Here is a 24,618-nt window from a genome sequence, read left to right as displayed (position 1 = left end):
CTTTCCAGCAAGGAGAGAATGAAATGGAGAGAGTGGTATCTGGAATCTTATCTGATTCAATAAGAGTAAAGAGAGCGTGGATACCAGAGGAGATGCTTTGATCACATTAAGAGATTGCGTGGTGCTGTTTCACACTCTGAAAAAGGTAGGTATACTGCAAGATGAAATTTAGATAAAATGTTGGTTGATTAAATTTGGTCTATTTTTCACAAACAGATAAATGATGACATCTAACTATTTACCTAATTTATGTTAAAGAGTGTTTACTTGTCACGGAGAGTGCTACTCAGCCTGTGGAAACAGTTGTATTATATCTTCTGTGGCTCTGGAGGAAGCTTTGTGAGCTTTGAAAAAATAACCCAGATGATGTCATCAGGGTTATGTTGATTTAAGGTAATATAATATTTAACAGAAAAGCTGTGTTTTAGTATTAAGAGTTTAAAAAATGAGGGCATTTAACAGGCAGGGAAGGTCTAATGAAAGATTAAGATTATTACATTTCTTTCTGGGAATTGTAGGATCCAGCGTTTTTTACCTTGATTTTTAATTGTGTCTAAAAGTCAGAATATTGCATAAATTTCTTTTTTTTTTTTGTTATCTGTTTCTCTCAAGTTTCCCAACTTTATAAAAGTGCAATGCTAAATTGCTGGAGTTCCCCTTTAAATCAAAGTACCACCTATTCATCCTTATTCCACCTTACATACACATTTGTGTCACTGAGATACAACTGATCAACTCTGACAGCTTAAAAAAGTACATTTCTTGAACTTTGATGGGGATATTTTTTAAAAAAAGGTTACGTTTCACAATAAATTGTCGGCTCACAGCAATCCATTTAATATTTGGTTTCTTGGTATCTGGCAGTAACAGACACAAAGCTACAGTATTTCACATCTGGGACTGGCATTAAATGATGCTAGTGCACTGTTGAGGGTAAGTAAGGCGTATATATATTTTAATTTACTGCATTTTTGTGCAGGTAAAAGCGAGCCACTGGAGAAGTCATGTGGCGAGGGATATGGCTCACAGCTGGCATTTGCCTCTCAGGAGCCAACAGCTGGCCGCCTCACGCCATCCTGTAGCCGGGCCCCCTCCGTCTGAGCTCCATGCACCTCACTCAATGTACCTTTTGACTTCATGAAGATCCCTGACATCGGTGATGTAATGAATAAATTTGAAGTCCTTGGGATTGTGGGTGAAGGTGAGCAAGCTAATTTTTTACAAACGTAACAATGTGGAATGTAAAAGCATATTTTGCACACTGTCAATCGCCAACAGATGTCACTGACTACTAATCCAGTCCAGTCTTCAACAACAGCCTTTCATGTGCACTCACAAATTTGTTGTAGGGCTTTTCAGTGAGTAATCATTTGATTGTTTTTATCCAATTTGCCTGCAGGACAAGGCCGTTAAAAGCCTGATCTTCTGTTCATGTTAGTGCCATTCAGTAAGGTCAAGGACCATTTTTAATATATTTATTCATTAGGAACAGCTTAATGTGGAAAAAACTGAAGGTAAGTACTGTGACCTGAATTCCTACTCTTGTGTTGGTAGTGTAGAAGTAAGTGGAGGTGGTTTTAGGGATTCAGTTTTATTGTTGTAAATATCAATGAGACAGGATGATTTGATAGTCAGATTCCCCTGAAAAGCTTCTCATGGCTCTTCATTTTCCTTGAGTCATTTGTTCGATATAAAGTGGCAGAGGCCCGGAGGTGAGGCCACCCACTTGTCCCAGTTTTTACACCGCTGCGCCTACATCCTAGAAATGTTATAATGTGTGCATAATACGTCGCTAGAAGACACAGGGAAACTTTGAGCTGGGTTTTGAAAAAGATCGCTTGTCCAACGATGAGTAGGACTGAAAGGAAGGCAGCACTTTTTGGTGCCACATTAAACTGTAAAGTTGTACAAGTGTTTCAGTCCAGCTCTACTGCCTCTGCACTCATGGCACAGTGCGCTTCACTGGATGCAGCATCATAGATTTTTCCTCAGTGATCTTGAGGTCAGTCAATTTTGTTCATCATTTAGGGCTGAGTGCTGCATGGTTCAGCCCAGCAATTAAAAAAATACAGAATCTTATGTGATTATCTACAGCGCCATAATCTGAGGAGGGAAATTGCTTGGGGGGAAATTATTATGGCAGTTCTATATCTTTTAGCACATCATCACATATAATATTTTTTGTCAAGTCATGTTATTATATAGTAGTAATGGATTTGACTTCCTTTTTGATATGTTTAATCACATTTGGCAAACACCAACATTCAAGATTTGAAAGTCGGCTGACAAATAGCAAATATTTTTTATGCAAGAAGTTAAATGTTTGGCATTTTTATACAATCATCATGTAAAGTAGTTTATATGTTCCAAAAAAATCTATGGTCTTATATATTTTTAATACCATTGGAGTCAAAAGGTGCACTTATCTGTCTACTCTATTTGAAGTACTTTAGAAAACTGTGTTAGAAAGACAGTAAGTGTATAAGAGATTAGATGGTGTCTTGTGGCACTGATGTGGTTGTGAAGGAGCAGTGAGCAGTTCGTCGTATGCCCGCTCGGTCCAAGAATTCCTCTTGAACCCTCAGGGGATGTGTGTGTATGACTGCCAGGGTCGATAACATCAGAACTACAGTAGCTTGCCAACACTTGTGTCCTACTTTGTGAGCCACCTGTCTCTATATAGAGGGGGATGTTTTTCCTTAATTCATGTGAACATTTGAGCGCAAAAAGTGTTCTCTTAAAACCTTTTTCACTTTGTAGCAATGTACTGAAATAAAACAGGCTCTGGGGGTCCCACTCTTGTTAGCAAAGGGGCATTCACTGTTGGCTGGCTCACTTCATGCGAGAATGAGAAATTTTCTAAATGTAGCCAGTCTTGCTTTATTTATGACAGTAAGTCATGGCATTGTTAATCCCATTTTTTTTAACTGAATTTATGCTGTCATTTTTTTATTATTTCATGAGGGTCTGCTTTCAAGTGAAGTAGAACAGCAGTAGTAGCCTTTGGAATACATAAATACTTTAAATATTCATGGAAAGATTAGCTGTGGTGTATCTCAGAGTTAAACCTGTTTGCCTTCCTTTTCCTTTTTAGGTGCCTATGGTGTTGTTTTGAAGTGCCGACACAAGGTAAGATCTTACAAATTTTGGTATAATCAAGTCAACTTCTTTCTTTATCCTTATCTGGTTATATTATTTATGTCATGCAACGAAAGCTTTAAAGACGGGTTCACAATTTTATAAGTCTGTCTTAAAACAATAGTCAGGTGCCCAAATGAACACTGAAATAGGTTGAAATAGGTTTGGTTTTTCTTGCTATAATCATTCCTCCTATTCATACTGGCTATTAGAAGATCTCTTCATAATGCACTTACAATGTAAGTGATGGGGGCCAAATTCCACAGTCCTCCTTCTGTGCAAAAATGTATTTAAAAGTTTATCAGAAACTAATATGAAGCTTCAACCGTCCAAATGAGTCAAATCAAGTAGATATCTTTCAAGATTACAGTCTTTTTAGTCTCTCTTTTTGTTACTATACCTCCACTGCAGCTCAACAGGGAAACACTGTCAGAGGAAACGCAATGAGGGATTTTGATGCTAAAAAGACTGTAAATGTGGCAGATATGTACTTGATATGACTATCTTAGACTGATGAAGCCCTATATAAGCTTCAGATAAACTTTTAAATGCATTTCTGTGAAAATGACTGTGTGGACACACTGTAGATTTTGGCCCCCTTACATTGAAAGCACATTTGTAGGGGATCTTGTAACAACCAGTATGAACAGGAGGAATGATTACAGCAAGGAAAACCTCTTTCACTGTTCATATGAATACACCTGACTGTTGTTTTAAGACAGACTTGAAGAACTGTGAACCCATCCTTTAAAGCTTTCGTTGCATGACATACATACATAGAAAAATATAGAAAATTGTAAGACTTATCCTCTAAGGATGGAGGTTGCGGGTCCTTTGTATTTGTCTAATATAGATATCAAAGCTAATAGACCTGCAGCATCTTTAGAAAATAATGTATTTTTATATATATATATATTTTGGGAGCATTTTATGCCTTTATTATAGGAACAGTGGAGAGATGACAGGAATTGAGGGTTGATGGGTGGGGGCCTGCAACAAGAGTCAACAGCCAGATTGGAACTGCAGATGTTGTGATTATATGGCATGCATCTTAACCAATAGGCTACCAGGGCGCGCCAACATAATATGTTTTTAAAGGAGGTTTGTCTGAAGCAAGTGGTCTTCATGCAGCTAGTCTCTCCACTTTAGTGTACTGCAGTGGTCCTCTGCCTAAGGATTATTGGATTGGTTCAAGTGGCTCCCATGGATGGTTGGATAATTGGTTATAGTCCTTTTGTCTTTGTTCAGGTTAATCAGTGAGAGGATCTGCTTTGAATGGCAGCACATTTTTCAACTTAAGTTCTCTCTGGCTATTATTTATTCTGCCACCTCATGTATTTTCATTCATGTAAATGTGTCTGTAATAGTTCGTCTTGAAGCAATTAATATTTTAGCACCACAAAAAGAAAATCAAAACAAAAAAACAGCAGGACTTTGAAAAGCAGACGACACACACTGCAGTAATAGCCTTGTCATCTCAGTCCATTTAAGGAAGAGGCTGTGCCAGGAATTGACAGCAATCCAGTGTGAATAAGAGAGACTAACTACCTCCTACTTACAGAGATCTGCGGGAAACAGACAAAACACTTTCTGAGCCTTTCCTCGTCAAAATTCTTCATGGTGTTCTTGTTCTGCAAATTGCTGTGCATATGCCTTCATTACAATGTTTATTACAGCAATGACCCTACTCAGTGTATCCATTAGCCAGGTTTCTAATGCCAGCGAATTAGCTGAAGTGTGAGAATCGTAAAAGACAACAGCACCAGACTTGATGTTGCGCAAGCACTCAGAAGTGAGGAAAAAGAGGAAAACCCTGCTGTAAGCCGGAATCACAGCCTATAATTACTGGGCTTTATTATTCAGACTGATTGATCCTAGGCCTAGGCAGCTGCAAGTGCCAATGTCTCCATTTTACACAACAGAACTCACATCAGTAGGCCTCAATTCAGTCCACACAACAGATGGAGGCTGTTGCTTTGTCTGTAACAATTTCGTTATTGTGTTAATTTGTGTGAAAATCCATCATTATAATCATAATCGCAGTATTCAACATCCATGAGGAAATAACAGCTTTTTTAAAAAAACGTTTTCACTGCCTGAAAAGTTTATCAGAGCCATTTAAATTAAAACCAGACCGATACATCAGCTAGGCCAATATCATTGGTACATATTACTCAATCACATCTGTTCAGTCACATCTGGCATATGTAGTGGCTATTAAGTAACAAGAAATTGCAAAAACATTGCCAAAGATGCAGTCTGTTTGTGGTAATTTAGAGATTGCCTTGTTACCATTAGATAGTTTGTCCAAAAGAGAACACTGATAAGTTGATTTTTCAACTGTAAAATGTTGCACTCAGTACGTATCTTAGATGTAATTCTTTAAAAACCAAATGTAATGACATGCAAATGGGCCCTTAAAATACTATTTTTTGAATCTGCTGATATATTGTTTTAGTTAATAAAAAAAAACTCTCAAATATCAATATTGGCCTCAAATATCTGTCTAGGGCTCTAGTTAAAATACATTACACATTAATATGCAGTTGAGCAACATTATATGCACACTGCAAATTTGTACAGAGATAATGTTTATTATCTTTTGTTATAAAATGCCACAGCCTGCCCTGTCCTACAATTATTAAAGTTGCACTGATCAGTATTTCTATTTTAACAATGAATCAAATGATGAGACACGATGCTCTCATTGCCATATCCACAACATGTTTCAGCATGTTTGTCCTATTTTTGTTCAAGTTATCAACAAGCTGTTGAACATAGTGGAACATTAATTAACAGTGCAGTCGATGCCACCAAATCACTTAAAAACCTGAGTTCTCTAAATATGTGACTGATCATCATTTTGTGAAAAAAGGCTAATTGAGTTTGACTTCTATCTTTCATTTGGATGCTGCTTATTAAAGAATAGTCACGATTTGTAGAAATGATTTAATGAATAAGGAGGTAGCAGATCATCCAAGCCTCATAGCAGGTACAGATTTCACCATCCTAATGGCTCTCTGTTCACTTTCCATCGATGTGTTGATTGGTGCTTTACTGTCTGTAATGAGGCAAAAGTGCTGTAGTTAAAAAAACAAACAATTAAAGAGATCAGTTAGTAGCAGTGTTTCCATTAGTGGATTTGACATTAGTGTGTAAAGCTAATTTGGAATGTCTTTTTAATTAGATCATTACTTTTTACTATTTCTCTGGCATCTAACAAATGAATAACAATCCCCTAGAAGTCTGACATTTTGCTACACGTTCTGCGGGCCTCGTGTGTGTGTTGGAAATTCAATAATATATGCAGTTTTGATAGAATATCTGTTGGTAACTTTATAGCTTGACATGTGAAAGCACAAGAGGATGAATTCTCTGGCTGCGGATCAATATGGACCAGTGCCATCTGGAAAATATTGTATTGTTAGTGTGAATGAACCAACATGTTTTTTCAAGGGCTAACTCACAGATCTATGCCGCATAATTATGTCTGCATACACACAGACGCAGGCACACAGTCAACAGCACACAAACACACATGTGCCGACACTCACAAAGCAGAATCACACATAAGCTTTCCGAAGGTTTTATGGTGCTGTGACTGTGGGCAGGAATGTGTGCTGGCCAGAGAAAATGGCTGCATTTGTATGTAACAACTGCTGCCTAGTCGCAGCTGCTCGCGCTTACAGAACGTACTTATTTCACCAGTGGCACGCCCCTCAAATTTGGTTTATACAATACATGTATTTAACAGGAATAATTAGATCCAAGAAAGATCTGGGGCCCGATACAGAAACGATAAAAATAGACTAGCGTGCATTCACCAATTTCCACACAATAATCTGAATCTATCTAGGCTGCTGGATTAAAATGTGCATTGCGTACCCCACACATGCTTCACAACATCCGCGCACAGATTTGAGCATCAGCCGGGCTGAATGGGACATAGGGAAGTGACACAGAGAGGGATAATGCCTGAGGAGTTTTTGGTGACATTTTTTTTGGAGGTTTCAGGAACAATCTTCTCAGTAGCCTATTAGGTCTAAGCAGATAAGTGGATGTGGATGATTCATGTAAATTTTTCTTTATAATTATTTAAGCATGAGTGACTCTTTTTCATTGATTTTTACTGAAGTCACAACACAGAATCAGTATGATAGATTAGACTTACATTTGTCAGAGTGGGCTATTATTGCTGAAGCGTGTGTGTGTGTGTGTGTGTGTGTGTGTGTGTGTGTGTGTGTAATGGTGCTGCTACATGTTGGCTGCTGTGACATTGTAAGAGGAGTTTGCCAATACAAGCCTTGGATGAGAATGAGATCTCTTCTTGGCTATTATAATGACAGGCATTTGTGTGTTAAAAAGGTGTGTGTTGACATCTATTTATGGCCGATTGTTGGTCCAAAATATGCTTGTTTTCATATTAAATGATGGTTGACAGAACCGCTTAAACATCATTTAATAAATCTAACAGGAAGGCTGTATACACTCTTGTCCGAATGTCTAGTGACATCTTGTCTAACAGATTCAGTCATACAAAATCACTTAAAAGTGACAAAATGATGTTAAACAGGAAGTTGAAAGCCTTCCAGTTTCTGTTGGTATTACCAGGGTCCTTGTAGGGACATATTTATTTTGTGACTACCTTACCACTGTTTTTTGAGGCTCTTGTCTCACTTACTCTTGCCAAATTTTTGAGAGACTGCTCAGACTGAAACTGCAACATGCTGTTATGATGAAAGGCCTGAACACACTGGGGCACAGAGAAGCTTTTGTCTTGTAGTTCTGGCTCATGTTTTATTAAAGGCAGTATGAGAAGGATTTTCCTAAAAAAAAACAATGTATAGACTCATATAAAAATGATTCCTCTCATCACTTATGACCCACTAGAAGTCTGTGGTGGTGTCAGTATCTGCAGAGATTCTGCCCTCGACCTGTATCTGTTGTTTGTTTTTGAGCGTCATCCTTTGGGCAGTGAGTGTGTAGCAGATAGCCAGTAACAGCGTGCGTGTGAGGGCGGGACTCTATAAAAACGTAGCGACACAGCGCTGCACTGCAGTGTAGCGCTTCTGGTGTTGTCGAGCCAGGGAGGACGGGCCAACTTTTAAATGTTGTGTTTACAAACCGCAACCAATAAATCCTACTCAATCTGCCTTTAAGTTCTTGTCCATGTAAGTGGATCACCAAAAGATCATATTTGGGTTCACTTATTCTTTTTTTTTAAGGTCTCCTCTCTATTGTGAATCCAGTGTTGTATTGTATTATGATGACAGGAAATAAGGGGGATACCATTTTCAAGCTGAGCCAGCTGAGCCACAAGGATGCTCCAGGTCATTTTTGCATGCTTGTTGAAGCTTGATAAAACCCTATTAAACATGCAAATTTATTGTAAGCTTTTGTTACTGAACCTAATCATATGTGTGGAGCTGTACATCTGCTTTTAAAACAAAAAGGTCAAGCTAAAAGAGATTTCACAAATAGATTTTAGATAGTATGGTATAAAACTTGCAAATATCTGTTTTTGATGGACCAAAATAGATCCCTACAAGAAACACAATTTGTAAGTGTGAGATTTAGTGATGGAGTTATAAAACGTTCCCCCATTTGCACCTGCGAGGACTATAGTAGCATATTAATTATACTTTTGTAAATTCTACTTCCCGTTTCTTGTCATTGTGGTATCTTTGAACGTTTATGATGAGTTAGTTAGTGCTGCTTCTCTTTTTAGTCATTTATGAAATAAAATATGTTGCCGCGCCTATTTGCACAGAATCATATTGAACACTCTGTCTTTGCTTGCTCATAGTGCTTGTGTGTTTTCAGTGATTCAAAGCAACGCTGTGACCTCAGTGATATTTGATGGCTGCGTTTTGCTTGTTTATTCATCGTGTTGACGAAACTGGGAATATCAATACTGAGAGTGGAAACCACCCTTTTTTGCTTGCTCCAGTATGACCCAGAGTTCACTGACACATGTTTGAAAGTATGTTTGCTCACTTGAGAGCAAGTTCCCCCCTCCCAGTTGACCCTGAAAATAACAGTTTTACATTCAAACTAGAAACTTTCGACATGTTTTTCACGTGTCCCTGGATATTTGTTACATAAATACTGTATGTAAGCCTTTTAACAATTCAGTAACTGAGGTGCCTTTTTCTTTTCATTGTCCTTGAACATCGGCCACATTTTCTGTTTAACACTAGTTCCACTGGTACACTTGTGTTAGAAGACTTCCCACCCAACTTTGGGAACTGTTGATTAAAACACTTTGTCCACCTATCAAAACGCAGTGAGTTGAAACTTACCTCTGAGCTAAGTCAAATACAAAGGCTTCTCTCTAGTTACACAGCTAATCTAAATCCAGGATAAGGCTTGTACATAGCCATCGGGGGTTCTTTAGCATGCTGCAGTATGTGAAATATAAATGTGTGAGGGTAAACATGTGGTGAGCTGTGGTGAGTATTTATTTAAGTGTGGAACACCTCTCAGGAATGCACACTACACACAGCGGCAACCTGAATGTGCTTATCATCCAGTGAACTGGTTTCCCAGGCCGCCTAGTCTACAGGGAGGTAAAACATTGACAGCGTCAGGGCTCTGTCTCCTCAGATTATCATGGTCTTAAGCGATGCAGTTGGGAAGATTTTAAGCACAAAATTTCTGTGATATGTTTTTTTTTTTTCTTTAATAATCGTAGGAGATTTATAAAATTAAGCCTCTTTATGGCCCTGACTGTGGAGGTGTTCTGGCTACATTATGATTGGATCTCAGCCAGAGTCAGACAAGTGTAAAGGCAGTCAATAAAGTATGTTTGCATCATTGAGAAAGTATCTGCCCACAGAGAAGAGACACGACAACAAAAAACTAGACATATTTCTCGCCTCAAATCACCAATAAAATCAATGTTTCATGGTAGCGTGTGACGACTGCTGCACCGCTTCAAGAGATCTTGAAGGAGATTTCAGAGCAGGTGTGTGTGAGGAGTCATCATCTACAAAAAATGTGAGAACATGGCTTTTGTTGACAGTATATGGGCTTGTTACCTCCTTACCTAATTGCGTGCTTGGCATACTGCACATTTAAAATCAGATCCCATTACAGTGTTGACAGAATGCAGACGAGAAAGCAGAGAGACAGCAGGTGTAAATGCAAATCTATGAGCATGTTTATATCCAGATAACAGTCGGTTTTACGCAATTTTCACAGCACATTTTTTAACTGCTGTACCACTTTTTGATTTCTGAGCTCAAAATCTCAGAGCTCTTAAAATCACATGAGGTAATGCATCATGTATCATGCATGTCGCATTTACTTATATATAAATTATATAAATAGCAACAAGAAAAAGGCTTACATGGACATAAATATTTGAAATGATGAGGATTTCTTGTTCTTGTTCCTTTGCTACAGCAAATCCTACATATTGAAAAAGCAAAAATGATGATTATTATTGTTCTTCATTGCATCAGTTTATATTTTCTTTTCTGCATCAGCCACAAAATGTGTGTTTTTACACTAACTGAGGCTAATATCAGGTGGCTGTATTTTGATATTTGAGCGTGTTATTTCTTGTGTTTAAAGCTAAGAATTTAGCAAGGAAGTTTAGCTCTTTGCACAAAGCCTTTTACCTATTGAAATTTTGTTGTAAAAACTGAAACTGATTGAAACAGGAGGAGGAAGACTGCTGAACCTGAAGTTCCATGAGAACAGAGGCTAATTTGATGTAGGCATGAAAATCGAAGGGAAAGACATAAGCTTGAGTTGATTATAGATAAAAATACCTCTTGACAGGGATGGCTATGCATTAGCTGACACGCATGAAGCAACAGACAACTAAGTAAACAATCACTTTCCCTCATACAGTAAGTAGACAGTTTTATTTAGAGTGTCCTGTAGAAAACACAGCGTGGTCATGTTGCACTACATAATCAGTCCTTTTATTAAATGGCAACAAGCAAATTGTCGAGTTAAAGTGCAAATAACACAGCAAGTGTTCTCCTGAGAAGTGGAAAGCGAAAGCGATCACATGAGTCATCCTATTATTAGAAATTGAGCAAGAACATATGTGGCACATGCCAAAAGGAGTCTACAGGCACAATGCTCGCTTCTCATGGTGAAGGCTCCTGGCAGCTCTAGTATGGCATGGGGTTGTATTTTCCTGGCATGGTTTAGGTTCACGGAACCCCTGAGGGCCAGAGACACATGCCAACGTTAAGCCATTCTTAGTGAACATGCTCAGCCAATGGTGAAGCAGTAGTTACAATCCAGTCGGTGGTATTTTTCAGAATGATACTCCATACTTACCTCTATGGTGTATCGCTCTCAGCCTCAAGCACCTGACTTATTGTGTGTACCAGTTATCTGCTCTCTGTCCCATATTAAAGAGTAAATTAATCACCAAAGTATTTCCATTTCTCTGACTTTGAACTTCCAAATAAAGGCAAAGAAGTTCCTAGAAATAATCCTATAAGAGTAAATCCACATTTAATGACAGAGAGCAACAGTTACTGCACTGTTGTGCATTGACTCAATGCGACCTGCTAATTTTTTTGTTTGTTCCACTTTTGCTCCTAACTTCCTGTTACTGTCGTCAGCTACAATAAACACAGAGACAATGTCAAGTTGTGAACTCACGTTTACATTTATGATGAAATTATATGGCCTGATACATTCACCACAGATTAAAAAGATTATATTTGGTGCAAAGTATGTTTAATGATGTTTCTATTGTTAAAAATCAATGTGGTCAAAATTTTCAAGGGCACTGATGCGTAAAGTAATACTTTAGGACTGTTTTTGGAAATACAGGCTTATTCACTTTCTTGATGAGAGTTGGATAAAAAGATTGATATCACTTTACTCTCTCTGGTAAATATGAAGCTAGTGGCTGGTTAGCTTAGCTTAACATAAAGACTGTAACAAGGAGAAGCAGCTAGCCTGGATCTGTCCAAAGATAACAAAATCCACCTAGCAGCACTTCTAAAGCTCACTATTAAACATGTTATTTCTCTTTTGTTTAATGCTGTACAATTTGACATTTTGCTAGTACAAGTATCAGTCTTCTGTTGAACTATTCCTTTAATTTATTTGTACGACAATGTGTGTTATTAACTTTTTAACCTGTACTTTTAAAAAGCGATCACTAAACTAGTTGATTTTTGCTTTGTTGGTCTAGAAGCTGACCTGCTGTGATGTCACTAATTTCAACTTACAGATAATAGTGAAACACTTTTCTGCTGTGTGACTCACGGATGATTTACCCTTTAACGTCACATCAGTTTGTGCACTGAGAGGAAATCCATTAACTGCTGGAAATGATTCCTAAATGTTTGCATCGCTTTTATTAGTGATTTTAAGTTGTTAAATGGAGATATAACACAGCAATACAAGAATTAGTAATTAGTGTATTGATTAGATCCATTAAGTTCATCGCTGTTTTAGGAGATGCCATGTAGCATCCAGTGAGTCACCACAGCTCTGCAGTCATCTGTTGTTTGTCCTGTCTTGATCATAAATGTTTTTTTTAAATCTATTATTTTAGTATCGCTTCAGCTTTTGCTTGCATAACTGATGGCGCCTTGTTATCACAGATAATAGAAGTGATGCTGTAGGCTTAGATTTTATTCCTCCTAAATAAGCTGAGTGGCTGTCAGTAACATCTAGATTTATTTAGTGGAGGAAAAAAAAAAAAAAGTCTATCCGCCCCCTTTGAAGGGAACAGTTATTTTTGCACCCAGTGAACAGAAACTGGGACAGGAGAGGAAAAAAGGACTTTCACATCTAGCATTAAATGGGTCACCTTGAGTGGAGCACTTGTCTATGTGGTCCTATCTGGAGCCAGAGAGAGAGAGAGAGAGAGACAGAAAGATGTAGAGGGGACACAAGTTTCCTGTCTGAATGTTCGCGTCCTCATTGTCCCCTGATAGATGGAGGCTATTTCAAGTCTAATTCTGAACACAGACTGTCTGTGCCAGTCCACCTGTTGATGTACCCTTTGTGACTGGATTCTCACATGCTGGACGTGGTCTCTTTCTGAAGTTTTTTTTTCCAGTCACAGTCATTATAATGCTAACAATGGATATCCTGTAAATTAGTTTAATAAAAAGTTTGATTCTCAAATGTTTTGGAACTTGACAAGGAAAAGCTGCATCTGAGACGGTCACCTTGGCTGTCTTTTGTTTTGATTTGATCCAAGTTGTTGTCAAGCCCTCTATTTTCATGGCTGATTTGCATTTGTAGTGTCACTTGTCAAGGCATATACCATGAGGTGAACTATTATCAAACAACACAGGGTCATGTTACTGTGAATAACCCTATAGGTCTGATTTTGCTGATTGAGATTATCTTGTGTAAATGGATGCAGGGATGGATTTCTGTTGGCAACAGATAACATGGTCAGTCCTTCCCATTCCTATTCTCTCTGTGCCTTATGTTGTGGCTCCTTATTGACCTGTTGACCTCATTGACAATATGAAAGATAAATAAAAACATCAAGGGCACATGACACCGTGATAAACATTCCTATATGCTCACTCCATACACTTAAAACTGAAAACTGAAAGTGCATCACGCTGCTCCCTCCACTCTGAGTTTAATGTCCATTCAGAGTTTAAAGTATGCTCTGATCTTGAAGTCTATAGGAGTTTTTCTTCAGTGATTTGTGGGGTCTTTTTTGTTGCTATCATGTTGAACATCTCCTTGCTGGTGAGAGACTATCAGTGGGCCTGAAAAGAAAAGCCAGTCATTACTGGGACTGTTGTGTATATGTAAGTAGAGGAAAAGTTTGAGTTGCAACAGAAATACATTTGCAGTCCCTTGTTATGCGTTTTTGTTAGAGTTCATTTCCCCACTAACAGCTGAACATTTTGTTGGCTTTGCACTATAAGTGCCCATCATCCCAGAGATCCACCAGACTGTTATTAACACATTTAACAGTCAAGCAGTTCATATTTGATCTCCTTATTTGGACAATGTTGATAGAGACATGACACACGATTTTGGTATTATGAATCTGGTGATATTATTATCTGTGTAGAAGATCATCATTAACACAAAAACAAAGTTATTAAAGCCATAGGAGCACACACTTCAAACCAGATGAAAAGTATGACAGCACAATGCTTGTAGGACTGTTGATAATCTTGCTTTAATCAATATTATGTCCAATAAATAACTTAGTGATTAATTTGATGTCTTTTGTTATTTCCAGTAAGCAGTGTAGTTATGAAACAGATGTTTTAGTGACATCTTGTATCCAAATCTGATTCAGGAACTTAGTCACATGTCGTCCCCATCTCTCTGCCTCTGTTCTGTCTTGCTCCACTTTGAATTTTGAGCTATGAAAAAGGGCAAAACCGAAAAATAATCCTATAAGATTAAATCACGACTTAATCTCAGAGGGCAGAAAAACTGCCGCTGCACTCCGTCCCGTGTTGAAACTTTGATGCATGTTGCACTTGTGGCCATATTCCAGTCATTGATGTCACAGCAGATGTCTTCCAGCAGCTGTCAAGGACAAAACACCTACAGTGACATCAGTAATTGGGTTGTAAATAAAAGTTTCAAACCAGAGAGAGAAAAGCAGCATTAGGTGGCCTAATTACTAGTCAACTTTGTGGCAGTTTACATCCTTTCCTTAAAACTTTACACATAATAGAGCATGTGTAATTTTATGCGCTCTGTATCAGTCCTTTGCTATCAGTCTGTATGATAAAGTTGCCTCACTCTGTACCCTGCTGTCTTGGATATGCAGCACAGTGGATGTTGTACCTCAGGGTGCCTGACTTTAGGTGGTATAGAATAGGTGGTCTGGTTTGACAGAAGTGCTTAATCCGTGCTATTCACGTTGTGGGAGAGGGAAAGCATGTTCATAGTAAATAATCATTTACCCAGCTTGGTTTCTCTCCCACATAAAAGAGCCTAGCAGTCCATCGCCACATGGGAATTCCTAATGAGCTTAAAATAAAATGTTACACAAAAAGGTTCAGAGCAGCCGGCGTGCTGCACTGATCCCTCCAACGTGAACATGCACACATAATAAACTGCAAAACTTATCTGACTGTTATAAGTTACTCTGAATGGCTGAGAGATCTGTATGAACACACGTGCTGTATTATTAGGTCTATACTAAACATTCATTTCCTGTTCTGACTGCAACGCATTTTGTACTTGAAGCACAAATAACATGAACTGACTTCAGTGACTGATGTAATGTGCTGTGAATTGGAGCAAAGAATTCTAACAGGTTCCCTCTGGGTCTATTGAGTCGTGAAGTCACTATTTGGGTGGTGTTCTGTGGAGGTGGTGGTGATAGCAAGTGCACGATGTAATGACTAACTTTAGAATCCTTCACAACTTTAGGGAGCGGATCAATGTTGTCAGCACCAGTGAAGCTCTTGTGAAATAGTGCTGAACCCTCTCCACCATTGTCTGACCAAACATTTATTATAAATGTTTAATGAGACTACATAGTGGACACAGGAAGTGATAGTTATCTCCTATATGCAATGTCCAACATTCATGAAAATATATATATATATATATATATATATCCATGTCAGTTGCCCTCTGGTAAATGTGTCACTGCATTAATATTTCACTTATGTAGTCTTGCCTACAAGTAGCCTAACAGGAAGTGAAGCCTAAATGACACATAGTTCATAAAACGTATACACAATTTCCATTATGTCCTCTACAGCGCCACATACTGTACACAAGAAATAATATATTATCCAATAATCCTGAAAATTCAGGGCCGTGTCTACAAACCTCCAGTAGCGATACCTCGGCTGCAGCTTCCTCCGACGCACATGAAGTGCAAGGGCTCACGCTGCTTGTAGATTTAATTCCTCCTCCCTCTGCCATGATAAGTATGCTACTGTGTCCTGTTCATAGACTGTGCAAAAACATGATTGTAGTGTTTGTAATGACAAGAATAGGTTTCCAAACAGAAGTTTTGGAATGTGGATTTAGGTTTGCTGCTTTTTGGCAAATGGATGGAATCTGGGTGGGACTGAGGTCAAGCAGCCACCATGGCTACATGAACCAAGTAAACAAACTCCCCAACACTTTGTTGTAAGTGTAATTCCTTTTTAATAAAACATTTTCCATTTTACATCGAGGCACACATTAGAGATTAGTTAATGAGAGAAAATATTAAAGGGGACCTATTATGCTTTTCCTTATTTTCAGTCATATACACTATATAATGTTCCAAAGTCAGATGTTCATATTAAACGTAGAGCTGCCATGATATTGATTTTTTCATGACTGCATAAATTAACAAAGCCATTCAAACAGAAACCACCATAAAAAAAACTAAAACTCAGATGTTGTAAAATAATTGGTTCTTAAATACTGTATTGGCCTGAGTATAAGGCAACCCTGATTATAGGATGACCCCCCCCCCCCACACACACACACACACACACACACACACACTCTCCTACCAGGCTCTTGGAAGTGGTCAAAATTTATTTCCTCCAGCAGTTAGCATTTATAAGACTGCCTGTTTGTCTGTTTGAGCTCTTTATCATCTGTGACAGTGGTATTTGGCAGCTTGACATATTCCGTTTCTGCAGCTGAGTTGTTGGAAGACGCTTTGGACTCATTTTCACTCTAAAAAAACACATTACACGAGCCTTCAGAAACTCCTGCAGGTTAAACTGAACTAACAAAACACTTTTAGTGCTGACTGACTCTAACACACTCACAATAAACAGGCTTTAAGACACTCGTTAGCCTAGCAACATTAATACATTAATACTACAAACAACCCATAATGCAACAATCCATGTAGGAGTCAGTTTACTTTATCCATTCAAAAAGAATATGTTGTGAACACATAATTGTCTAGACCCCGAATATAAGATGAGCCCACTTTTTCACACATATTTCCAGGAAAAAAAAGTTTTATATTTGGACCAACACGGTAAACTTTTCAGTTACTGCTGTAATGTGGTAACTGTGGCAGCTCTAATTAAATGTGGCCAAAGTGTCAGATAATGAGGTAAACATATGTAGAAGTAATCCCTGTGATCAGAAAGCACCTGCTTCAGACTGCTCTGAATGCTTGGTTTCCAACAGTTTTTTCTACTTTCAGCCGGAGTTGACGTCAGCTCATGATGGATTTCTTTATGTGGTCATCTGCTCCACGTACAGCGCGCAAGTTCACTGCTCCGCTCTGCTAACATTATGGCATTTTTCCGTTGTTTTGGGGCAAAATAAAATAAGTAGTTTACATGTTGGAGGTGTGCTGGTCGTCTGCAGCTCTTCATCAAACATCATCATCACTGACTGTTTCTGCCTGTATTATTTCTAACTGATCCACTGACCAAAGAGCTCTAAATATCTCCATATGTTGTTGTGTTGCCCAGTTTTTAGTGCCGCTAACAAAGCTCTGCTAATTCGATGAGGAACACATTTTATTTCCTTTAATTCTTCACAATAAAAATCTAATAATTTAAAAGCTTTTGATATGAAGTGGCAAAAGCAGAAAATATTGGGTTTTCATCGGCAGTAACTTAACACGACTGATATGGCTGCCTGTTAGCAGGCTTCCTGGAAGCTGACCAATCAGAACAGAGTGGGCTCATCAGGAGGGGAGCCTTAAAGACACAGGAGCTAAGACTGCCTGTTAGAAGAAAAGAAATGCAGTGTAGCTACTGAAAAGCTCTTATTTCCTGCGCTAGTAAAAATTATTTAGGCATATAACAGGTTATTAAATTTATACTCTGATGCACATCATCTACCTTCACTTAAGCTATATTACATGTGCACAGTACAGTGATGCCCATGAAGTTGACCCTGCTGTGAGTCATCTTATTTTTCTCCATGCTGGGAGGAGGACTCACTGCTCACTGTGATCCATGTTGGAGTGGTGCGATGCTGCCTTTGGCTTTCTGAGGGGGGGGTGGAGGGGAACTGGAGCACAGCTCTGAGCCATAGGCAGAAAATACCAGGCCTAACTAGGACATGTCGAGAAACGGGGCTAGTGGTGGGGCGTCTCTCGCAGAGAACTTCATGGAGGAATAATGAGAAGTGTCTCAGTAAAACTGTGACTCAGTGGTGATTTCTCAACCAGATTAGGTCTGAATTTCTCCATTTTCTCCATATATTCTTGATAATTCTATGTCACTCATCCCTGTAAACAAATGGCAAATATTTGAAGATTGTTTTTGCAGAATCTTTCACCAGTGAATCATTCATGTAGAAAAATTGTACCAAACTTTTTGTTTGTGACCTTTTAATATGAAGTGCAATTTACTTGCGACTCTTTTCATGGGGTGCATTGTCTGTGTGATGTGATTTTTTTCTGTTAGGCTATGGCTGTGACCAATAATGATTCTTATTATCAGTTAATCTGCTGATTATTTTCTCAATTAATCGTTTGGTCTATAAAAATCAGAAAACAGTGTAAATGTCTATCCCAGTTTCAAAGGCTCCAAGGTGACTCATCAGATGTCTTGTTTTCTATGACCATCAAACCTTAAAATATTCAGTTTAATATAATGTGAGATTAAGAAAAGCACTTAATTCTCACATTTGAGAATCTGTAATCATAGAATTTGGGGTATTTTTGCTTGAAAAATTACTTCAATGATTAATTTAGTTGTCGAATAATTTTAGTAGATTGACTAATTGATTAATAGACTCATCATTGCAGCTCTATATCTAACTCTGTCATTTGAAAAAAACATGGAAAGATAAAACAATAAAAAAAGAAAAGATTTGAACATGTATATATGCGTGTGTGTGAGTGTGTGTGTGTGCGTGTGTGTGTGTGTGTGTGTGTGTGTGTGTGTGTGTGTGTGTGTAATGACTTTTTCTTGTATCTTTTATAGCTCACACAGATGAATACAAAACTGTGTTGTCCACTTATTGTCATATAAAAACAGCAGTAGTTCTATAAAAGCAGCAGTAATGATACTGCGCTTTTCAGTCTGCTGTTGTTTGCACATGATGTACTGACCGCAGCAATGACCAGAGGGTTTAATTTCTTATTAGTTGCTCTGTGTTTTCATTGCAGGACACCAATGAAATTGTGGCCATTAAGAAATTCAAAGACAGTGAAGGTAAGAGGGGTCTCTTCTCTGATGAGGAACACTCATATTTTTATTGTACTGTAAAACAAAGGTTTGTATTGAGTGTCTATACGGCCATCTCCGTTTATTATCTTAATTTGTGTTGAGATGCATTTCATCCTCATCTCAAGTAAGCTCATATGGTCCTGATTTCCCCTCTGTCTCCATGCAGAAAATGAGGAGGTTAAAGAAACAACACTCCGGGAGCTTAAGATGCTCCGAACCCTCAAGCAGGAGAACATTGTTGAGTTGAAAGAGGCCTTCCGCAGGAGAGGAAAGCTGTATCTTGTCTTTGAGTATGTGGAAAAGGTAGGATTCTTCTACACACCAGTCCTTCATGAAGTCTACACTGATTTTGTTGATGTTGGTTGTTTTTTTCATCACGACATTTTGGTTGTGTTCTTTTCTTTTTTAGAACATGCTTGAGCTGCTTGAGGAGCTGCCAAACGGTGTGCCGACTGAGAAAGCTCGCAGCTACATCTACCAGTTAATCAAAGCAATTCACTGGTGCCATAAGCATGACATTGTTCACCGGGGTAAAATCTCTTTTTATTTAGTTTTCTTTTTCAGATCACATAATGAAAACACGGAGAGGGACAGTGTTAGTGAGGCAGAGAAGAGCCGATTCTGATCCTAAGCTGGAAGAGACTCATGCAGGTCCAGAGCGTGCAGTATTTACCACTGGCACCATCATTTTGACAACTAGACCAACAGTTGTCATATCTTTTGAAAATTGTGTAAAATAATGACAGAAAAATTGTCTCTCCTGAAACTATGGCTTCATAGGTTTTCTTCATAGGTTTTCTGATGTGTTTTAACCAACCATTCGATTTTTCACAAGACGTAGCTTTTGGTGAATCAGTAGCAGCAGAGCAGGAAACCAGATGGCCCATGTGAGCTTTTGGCACACCGATAGCAACAGAGCAGGCATCCAAATGGCCTGTGGGATATCCAGGCACAAATACTGTACATGACATTGTTACTTAGGGATTTGATGTATAACTTATGCTTCTTTACAATATGTGCGTTTTCACCAATAGTATTTGATTTTTCTGATTCTTTGCAGTATTTTTTTATGAGGATAAATCATTTACATTTTCAGTTTTCTCAATGAGACACATGAACAAGAGGAGCAGGAATGATGGTAGTGATGATGTAATGATGATGCCCCTCACCAGCTTATGTGTTGTCTTACTCTCCATCTGTGCTCTGCTTCTTCCTCAGACATAAAGCCAGAAAACCTTCTCATCAGCTCTGATGACGTACTCAAATTATGTGACTTTGGTGAGCTCCTCTATGAAATACTCATACTCTTAAGAGCTGTAAGAAAGTTAGCCAAAAAGTCAGAGCTGTGACGTAAAAGGAGTATTTTCAACAGAGACTATATTTGGGTGAAACCAGTGCTTCAGCAGGGCTGCTTGCAGGCTTCATCCAGTTGTCTAAAGCTCTGTGTGTAGCCCTCTCAGGCTGCTGCTGTGCATTCTTCCCTCATATGAATTAATGAAACGTGTTGGAACACAAGAGGCTAATCATGCGTTGATTCAATCTGGTAGCACCACAACAAAACTGGGAGGGGGGGGGGGGGGGGGGGGGGGGGGGGGGGGGGGGGGGGGGATGGAAAACATGGCATAGCCAACATCATGTGGGCAATCTGGAGTGAGAGACTGAAGACCTGCTGTTTGCTCTGTGTCAGCCAAAGGCATTGAGAGAACAGTCATAGGCCACACACATTCCGCTGTGAGTTTTTACATTTCTCCCACTGCACATTTATTTTCATTGTGTGTCGTTTTGATTTTGGAAGTCGGTGCAAGTAGCTTGGAAAAATGAACAAACTGGAAATGAAAATCTCATTCAAACAGGTATATTGAGTGATCCATCACTATATTTCCTCTTCCCATTAAAGAACCCAGACATGTTTTAAGACATATAAAAAGCCGTGATGAAAGAGAAATTTTCCCCGTTCAGCAGATGAATGTGAAAACAACCTTTTTGTGCCAAACTGCATCATTCTGCACAGTGAAGCTCAAACATTCAAGTGAAGTTACAATAAGCAAAACACAATTTTGCACGGAGGGGGACTTTAACGTTTCCTTAAAATGTTTTTAAAGGAAAGGTTTGACATTTTGGGAAGTATGATTATTCGCTCTCTTACCGAGAGTAAGATGAGAAGATTGATAAGACCCAATTTTCTCATATAACTCTTAGCAAGAAAGTGATTACCGTAAGTAAGATTAATATTGCTCCTTTTACCAGTACAATGTATTCTCAGAGGACTCATCAACTCTCTGAGTATCTGAGTGCAGCTTTTACTTAACTCAACTACTTCAATGACTTATACCTTTGAATCATAATGAGCGCACAAAGAGGTGTCCAGCTGAAATCCTTTTTAGATGTCTCAGCATGTAGAGTATATCAAAAAGCTCCTCATTGTACTATGTTGCTTCCTCTGTCTTCTTTTACCAGGCTTTGCACGTAATCTCTCTGAGGGGACTGATGCGAATTACACCGAGTATGTGGCCACTAGATGGTACCGCTCTCCCGAACTCCTGCTTGGGTACGTCCAGTATTTTCTTTTAGCTTTATCTAGTGGACGGTAAACAGTTAACTACGCTGATATTTCCTTTTAGTATCTAATCTTATACCTGGCCTCCATCACCAACCCCTTAAATCTCTGGTCCCAGGGCTCCTTATGGGAAGGCAGTGGACATGTGGTCAGTGGGCTGCATCTTAGGAGAGCTGAGTGACGGGCAGCCTCTGTTTCCAGGAGAGAGTGAGATTGACCAACTCTTCACCATCCAGAAAGTGTTGGGACCTCTGCCACCAGAGCAGATGAAGCTGTTCTATAACAACCCCCGCTTCCATGGGCTACGGGTAACGTCAGGCCACTCTCACAGTTTTTACCCCTAACCCTCACTCCGCTTAACCCAGATGATTCATGTTGCTCCTATTACAGCTCCTTTTCCTCTTTTTCTTCCATCGCTCTTCACTTCATCTTCGTTTGCAGTCTCTCTCTCTGCCTCCTCCTCCTCTTTTCTCCTTCCCTTATTTATTTTCTCTCCTTGCTGTCTCCGCATACTCTGCTTGGGTTTTTTTTTTTTTTTTTTTTTTTTTTTTTCCTGGCTGAGTTTGCTGTGCCGTGACTGATTGGATCACAATGACTCATCGTGTATCATGTATCCTGTATCCTGTATGCTCTGTGAAGGAAGGCTGTGATAAGTCTTCTGAGGTAGGCTGATGGTACAACAGACCCTGGTCATCCTTCCCTTTCCCCTCCCTGCCCACGCCTCAGGATATAATTATTACTTTGCAAACTGCCCCCTGGTGAATCCCTGACAGCGAATACTCATTAATCAGGCTCCTGCTTGATAACGCTGCATTTTTAAAAATGTCGGAGACCTGTGGGGCAATCGGTGGACGGGGATATTTCTTGAATAAACATCAAACACCTGCTATTGTTAGTACTTACTCAAGGAAAAAAAAATCCACAATCTAATACAAAATTTCTATGCCTGCTCTTATTCAAATAAGTAGAGAGCGTCACCCTGTCTGAACTGACTAGCACTGAGAGGAGAATTGTGTTTTTGTTGAAATATTTATGTAGCAGACCAGAAAGAAACCGCACGACACTCGTGATTGAACACAGTATGTTTGATGATTGTTTCATCATGTTGGCCACCTACGTTGTGCTTTCTGTAACACTTGCAAACTTGTGATGTAAAATGAACAGCTTCTGGATGTCTTTTTGGCAAACAACAGTTTCACGACAGGCAGAATCTTTCTTAAATCTATGAAAATAAAAGTTTGATATAAGGAGATCGGATGTGAAAGAAAACGGTGCTCTCGGTCAGAATTTAATTTCAGGAGTGGTAACGTCTACAGGATAACATCACAAGAAACCAATATTTAAAAAAAAACTACTATATAAAAAGAAGAAGAAAGGTTATAATCTCAATTAACACACACTTTTAGAGCATCATCTCATTTGCATAATATTGGATGCAAACATGCAACAAAAACATCATTACACATACTCTGCTCTGTACACACTACAGGTGGCTGATATTCCTGTCTTTCTACACAGTACTGATTCTTTGATCATTTATCTCTCGAACATTTGTTCTGGCAACATTTCTGACTGTACTATTTTTCACTGTTTCTTCTTTTAGTTCCCTGCTGTGAACCACCCCCAAACCTTGGAGCGAAGATACCTTGGTATCATCGGCGGAGCCCTGCTGGACCTGCTGAAGGTAGGGATCACAGGTCTGGCAAAGCTTCTCTGCTGAGGGAATGTTTTTATTTTTAACCTTTTTTTTTCTCAGGTTCAGTTTATTCCTGCTTACATGCTATCATGAAAGGATACTGTAACCATGAAAACTAAAATTTTCATAAAGCCGACGTGATAATTACATCATTATCGTCGCTTTATGTCGTGACTGCATGATGCCTCCTCACTGCTTCAGCATCTCTCAGCTCACATCCTGGTTCCAGCACTGCTGTTATTGCTGTGTCTGCACTGTAAACAGGAGCTCCATGTCAAGAATGTGGGCTGTGCTTGTGCACTTGCGCTTTTCCCAGCAGATAATGACTCACTGCTAACATAATGTCATCAGGACTGACTTCAGCAAGGACAGGCATCTCTCTCACTACTAATCAGTGTGAAGGCTTTCTTGAGTCGACTTTAGAAATTAATTGAATGAAATATGTTTGCTAACTGCCAATGAGAAGCTACGTCGCTCACAAAGAATAATTGCTTCTGATTTTGTCTTAAGGAACTGAGAAAAGTTGCTGCCTCTATAACTTTTAGTTATGTGGAAACAAAGCAGCTGTTGGAGGGCACAAACTATCTTTAGTTCAGAGGTTTTATTTTGAATGCCTTCATACAGGATTCAGCTTTCATTAAAGTATATGGAGACAGGTTATTAAACATATTTATTCCGGTAAGAAAAAAGCAAATGTCACAAATCATATTTCACATCTTTGTTTGGTGGCTGTAAGACACAATTAAATGCAGCAGTCTGACTTTTATGATAATGGCTTAGGATAGCATGACTGTTCAGTTTGTTTGCGAGCTCTGGATGTTCGGGGTGTCTCGAGGACTCACAGGCTTCCTCTGTGTCTTTGTGCGTTAGAGCCTGCTATTGCTGAACCCGACGGAGCGTTTTCTCACAGAGCAGAGCCTGAACCACCACGCCTTCCAGACCCTGCGGCTGGTGGAGCGGCCCGGCCCACCTACACCTACACCTGTACGCTCCTCCAAGAGAAAACCTCACCATGGAGACAACACCACCCCCAGCAGGTCAGCAGTGCGCACTATAGCTAGTTTAAGCTTGTGTCTCTGTTATGTCTAATGCAAATGTAACCGGTTATTTCCTGTCAACAACCCCCCTGTGGGCCATTATCT

At 39.1% G+C, this 24,618-nt stretch overlaps 1 protein-coding gene across 3 annotated transcripts in view; it reads left to right on the top strand.

Moving 5' to 3' along the window:
• The window catches only part of LOC121900188 (cyclin-dependent kinase-like 5), a 39,486-nt gene that overhangs the window by 6,657 nt on the left and 8,211 nt on the right, over positions 1 to 24,618 (top strand). For all 3 annotated transcript variants that reach the window (XM_042416249.1, XM_042416250.1, XM_042416248.1), the window contains exons 2-11: positions 980 to 1,201; positions 3,095 to 3,129; positions 19,163 to 19,208; positions 19,390 to 19,526; positions 19,633 to 19,753; positions 20,442 to 20,501; positions 21,681 to 21,771; positions 21,899 to 22,088; positions 23,384 to 23,464; positions 24,347 to 24,513. In XM_042416249.1, coding sequence (XP_042272183.1) covers positions 1,138 to 1,201; positions 3,095 to 3,129; positions 19,163 to 19,208; positions 19,390 to 19,526; positions 19,633 to 19,753; positions 20,442 to 20,501; positions 21,681 to 21,771; positions 21,899 to 22,088; positions 23,384 to 23,464; positions 24,347 to 24,513 — 992 coding nt within the window. In that variant the 5' untranslated portion in view covers positions 980 to 1,137. The remainder of the gene's footprint in view (positions 1 to 979; positions 1,202 to 3,094; positions 3,130 to 19,162; positions 19,209 to 19,389; positions 19,527 to 19,632; positions 19,754 to 20,441; positions 20,502 to 21,680; positions 21,772 to 21,898; positions 22,089 to 23,383; positions 23,465 to 24,346; positions 24,514 to 24,618) is intronic.

This window comes from Thunnus maccoyii, chromosome 7 (genome assembly GCF_910596095.1).
Source record: "Thunnus maccoyii chromosome 7, fThuMac1.1, whole genome shotgun sequence".
NCBI classification, from domain to species: domain Eukaryota; kingdom Metazoa; phylum Chordata; class Actinopteri; order Scombriformes; family Scombridae; genus Thunnus; species Thunnus maccoyii.
Note: the sequence above shows the minus strand (reverse complement) of the source record. Positions and strands in the feature narration are given on the sequence as shown.